The sequence below is a fragment of the Chrysochloris asiatica genome, unplaced genomic scaffold, assembly GCF_000296735.1.
Source record: "Chrysochloris asiatica unplaced genomic scaffold, ChrAsi1.0 scaffold00017, whole genome shotgun sequence".
In the NCBI taxonomy this organism is placed as follows: Eukaryota; Metazoa; Chordata; class Mammalia; order Afrosoricida; family Chrysochloridae; genus Chrysochloris; species Chrysochloris asiatica.
The window spans coordinates 31,878,862-31,882,353 of NW_006408535.1; the positions used below are offsets into that span (position 1 = coordinate 31,878,862).

Genomic DNA, 3,492 nt, shown 5'->3' on the forward strand with positions numbered 1-3,492 from the left:
TAACCCACAGAACCTTCAGGGCTTCTCACTCTTGAGTGACCAAAACCCAAAACTCACTGCCATGGAGTTGATTCCATCTCATAGCAAGCATATATAGGGTTTCTGAGATTGTAAATCTTTATTGGAGCACACAGTTTCATCTTTCTCCCACAGAGTGACTAGTGGGTTTGAACCTTGTATTTAGCAGCCCAACATCTACATGTTTATATTGTTTATATTATCTGATGGTAGGTTGCTTTCTAAATTTTTTTGCTGTTTTCATTTTATTTTATTTATGCATATTTAATTACCTGTTTAGCTATGTGTTAGGTCCCTGGATACACTCGACTGCTAACCAAAAGTTTGGTTTGAATCCATCCAGCATCAGTGTCTACTTCTGTATGATCACGGCCATTGAAAATTCTATTCAGTTCTACTTTGACACACATGGATTCACCATGAGTCAGAGCCAACTTCCTGGCGATGGGTTTTTCAGTTAGTGGCAGTAATAGGTAGCATTCTAACAATTCTTTGAGATAGGTGCTATTATCACTATTTTCCTGCTGAGGAAAATGGAAACTCAGAGGTTTAGTAGCATTCTCAAAGTTACACAGTAAGTTAACGCTGAGATTTGACCTTTGACCATCGGCAGTCTGATACCAGAGCCCATATGTTTGCAGATGAAATATATTGTCTTTAGAAAGATAATCTCCCTTAGGTAAGGCATTCTTGAATTCCTGACAGGTGGAACACAGAGGTAAGCCTATATGAAGCTGTCAATAAGTATTTGGTGAGGAACTGGTTTGTTTTTTTTTTTAATTCAGAATTTTTAAAGATTACTGAGAGGCCAAATTTAAATTTTCTTTAAAATTTCTTTATTTTGTTGTTATTGAGGGTGTTGTTGTTGTTAAGTGACTTCGAGTTGGTTCCGACTCATAGCAACCCTGTATGGGGTTTCCAAGGAGCAGCTGGTAGGTTTGAATCACTGACCTTGTGGTTAGCAGTCCAGTACTGATCTTAGAGTGCTACAAAACATACACCGATTCGACAGCTTTTATATGTACTATTTAGTGACATTACCATTCTTACCTTCACTTTCTGACTTGTTCCTCCCTCATTAGCATAAACTAACTGCCCTCTATGGTTTCATTCTCATGTTTTGGTCAATTTGGTCCCATATCAAATCTTAAGAAGACTTCAGGGGGTATTTTTGGATTAAGGTTTAAAGATGATCTCAGGGCAGTTATTTCAGGGATTCATCTACCCTCCATGACCCGAGGAAGTTTAAAGTCCATGAGAATTTTGTATTCTGTTCTACATTTTCCCCCTCTGTCCCCACCTTTGATCAGGATTCTTCTATGGAATCTTTGATCAAAATATTTGATAGTGGTACCCTGGCACCATCATCTAGTTCTTCTGGTGTGTATATTCCATTGATATATTTTTCATTGCTGCTTAAGTAATGCTAACCAATGAACTAACAAGCCAATCAACTTGAGGAGACTTTGTGACAGAAGGTTGTCTTTAGGGAAGGCGCTAAACCCAATGAGAGCCCTCAGATATTCAATCAAATTTCTGCTGGTTCCTTCTTTCCACACCCCAGAGCCCTGGAGAAATATGGATGGGGCAAACCTGAGTCAAGGAGTTGAGTTTGAGCTCTTGGGTCTCACCAATGACCCCCAGCTCCAGTTGCTGCTCTTCGTGTTGTTCCTGGGCATGTACATCATTACTTTGCTGGGAAATCTGGTCATGTTCTTCCTGATTCATGTGAGTGCACCCCTGCACACACCCATGTATTCCCTTCTAAAGAGCCTCTCCTTCTTGGATTTCTGCTACTCCTCTACAGTTGTCCCCCAGACGCTGGTGAACTTCTTGGCTAAGAGGAAGGTGATCTCCTACTTTGGCTGCATGGCTCAGATGTTCTTCTTTGCAGGCTTTGCCACCAGTGAGTGCTATCTCATTGCTGCCATGGCCTATGACCGCTACGCTGCTATCTGTAAGCCCCTGCTCTATCCAATCATCATGTCTCCTGAGGTCTGTACATCTCTGAATGCTGGCTCCTACAGCGCAGGATTTCTTAATTCTCTTATCCACACAAGCTGTATCTTTAGCCTGAAGTTCTGTGGTGCTCATGTGGTCGCCCATTTCTTCTGCGATGGACCACCTATCCTGTCCCTCTCTTGTGTGGACACCTCTCTGTGTGAGATCCTGCTCTTCATTTTCGCTGGTTTCAACCTTTTCAGCTGTACTCTCACCATCTTGGTCTCCTACGTCTTCATCCTCATTGCCATTCTGAGGATGAAATCAGCTCAGGGCAGGTTCAAGGCATTTTCTACCTGTGGCTCCCACCTCACTGCAGTCAGTCTGTTCTACGGCACAACACTTTTTATGTACCTGCGCCCCAAGTCCAGCTACTCCCTAACCCAAGACCGCACAGTTGCTGTAATGTACACTGTGGTGATTCCAATGATGAACCCCCTGATCTACTCTTTGAGAAATAAGGATGTAAAGGAAGCTTTGGGAAAGGTTTTGGGCAGGAAAAAAGTGGCATGAAGATCTTCTCAATTCATTGCCACGTGACTCTGGATATCAAGGGAACTTTGCATTGCACAGTGCTATTCTGGGCACATTCCCATGCACTCCTCTGTGAAAAGTGGACATTCCCTCTGTTCTGTAGGTGCTCCTACCTGACGAAAGAAGAATGATGGTGTCAGAGAGACTCAAGGAATCAGAAAGGAGAGTCTGTACAATGCACAATTGAGATCATTGGTAAAATTCAGTTATGCCTTTGTTTACTTGCTTCATTCATATTTTTAAGTTTGTGAATATTTTATTACTAGAAAATAACATTTATATTATTCATAATAAAGTTCTCTCCTTAAATAACTTAAGACACTTTTCTTGGAACATATTTTCTTGGAAAATATTCCCCATTCTTTACTCTTCTCTTTGTAAAAGCTGACACCTTGTCTTATATATTTTTGTTGTTGTTATTCAGTTATTCAAATCACATTGTTATTCAGTTATTGTTGTTGTTATTCAGTTATTCAAATCACATTAAAAAGTTCACATGATGATTTATTGTCTTTTTTTCCCAGGTCAGATAGTCACGTGGTCTCTTTCAAACTGGACAAATGGTATTAACTTAACTTTCTGGTTTCAGTATTTCATCTCTTAATTGGGATTCACAAGTTTAGTGTGAGTCTTAAGCATTTCATTAAAGACGGCATGTAAAATATCATACGCATAATATGTGCTCAGTAAGTGCCCTCCTCTTTCCATTTTCCATCATACCAATTCCTAAATTCTCACAATGAGGAAATGTTTGCTGTAGGAGGCATGTGTTCTGCTTTTCTACAAGACTTGTCTCTGTTAATATTTTCTGCTTGATAAATTTATTAGTCATATAGAGGTAGCTCAATCAAGTGTGATATTCCTACCTTCCCTGTACCCCCTTACTCACTCCACCCCAGGAGTGATAAATTAGTGGAGAATATTTCATTGATAAATTTG

The 3,492-nt window shown here is 40.2% G+C and overlaps 1 protein-coding gene across 1 annotated transcript; it reads left to right on the forward strand.

Annotated features, from left to right (window-relative positions):
• The first annotated feature begins 1,496 nt into the window (after positions 1–1,496).
• LOC102828095 (olfactory receptor 5AU1-like) lies at positions 1,497–2,532 on the forward strand. The gene has a single exon (XM_006835542.1). It carries the CDS (start codon positions 1,525–1,527, stop codon positions 2,530–2,532), a length of 1,008 nt encoding a protein of 335 aa, XP_006835605.1. The 5' UTR covers positions 1,497–1,524.
• Positions 2,533–3,492: the final 960 nt, after the last annotated feature.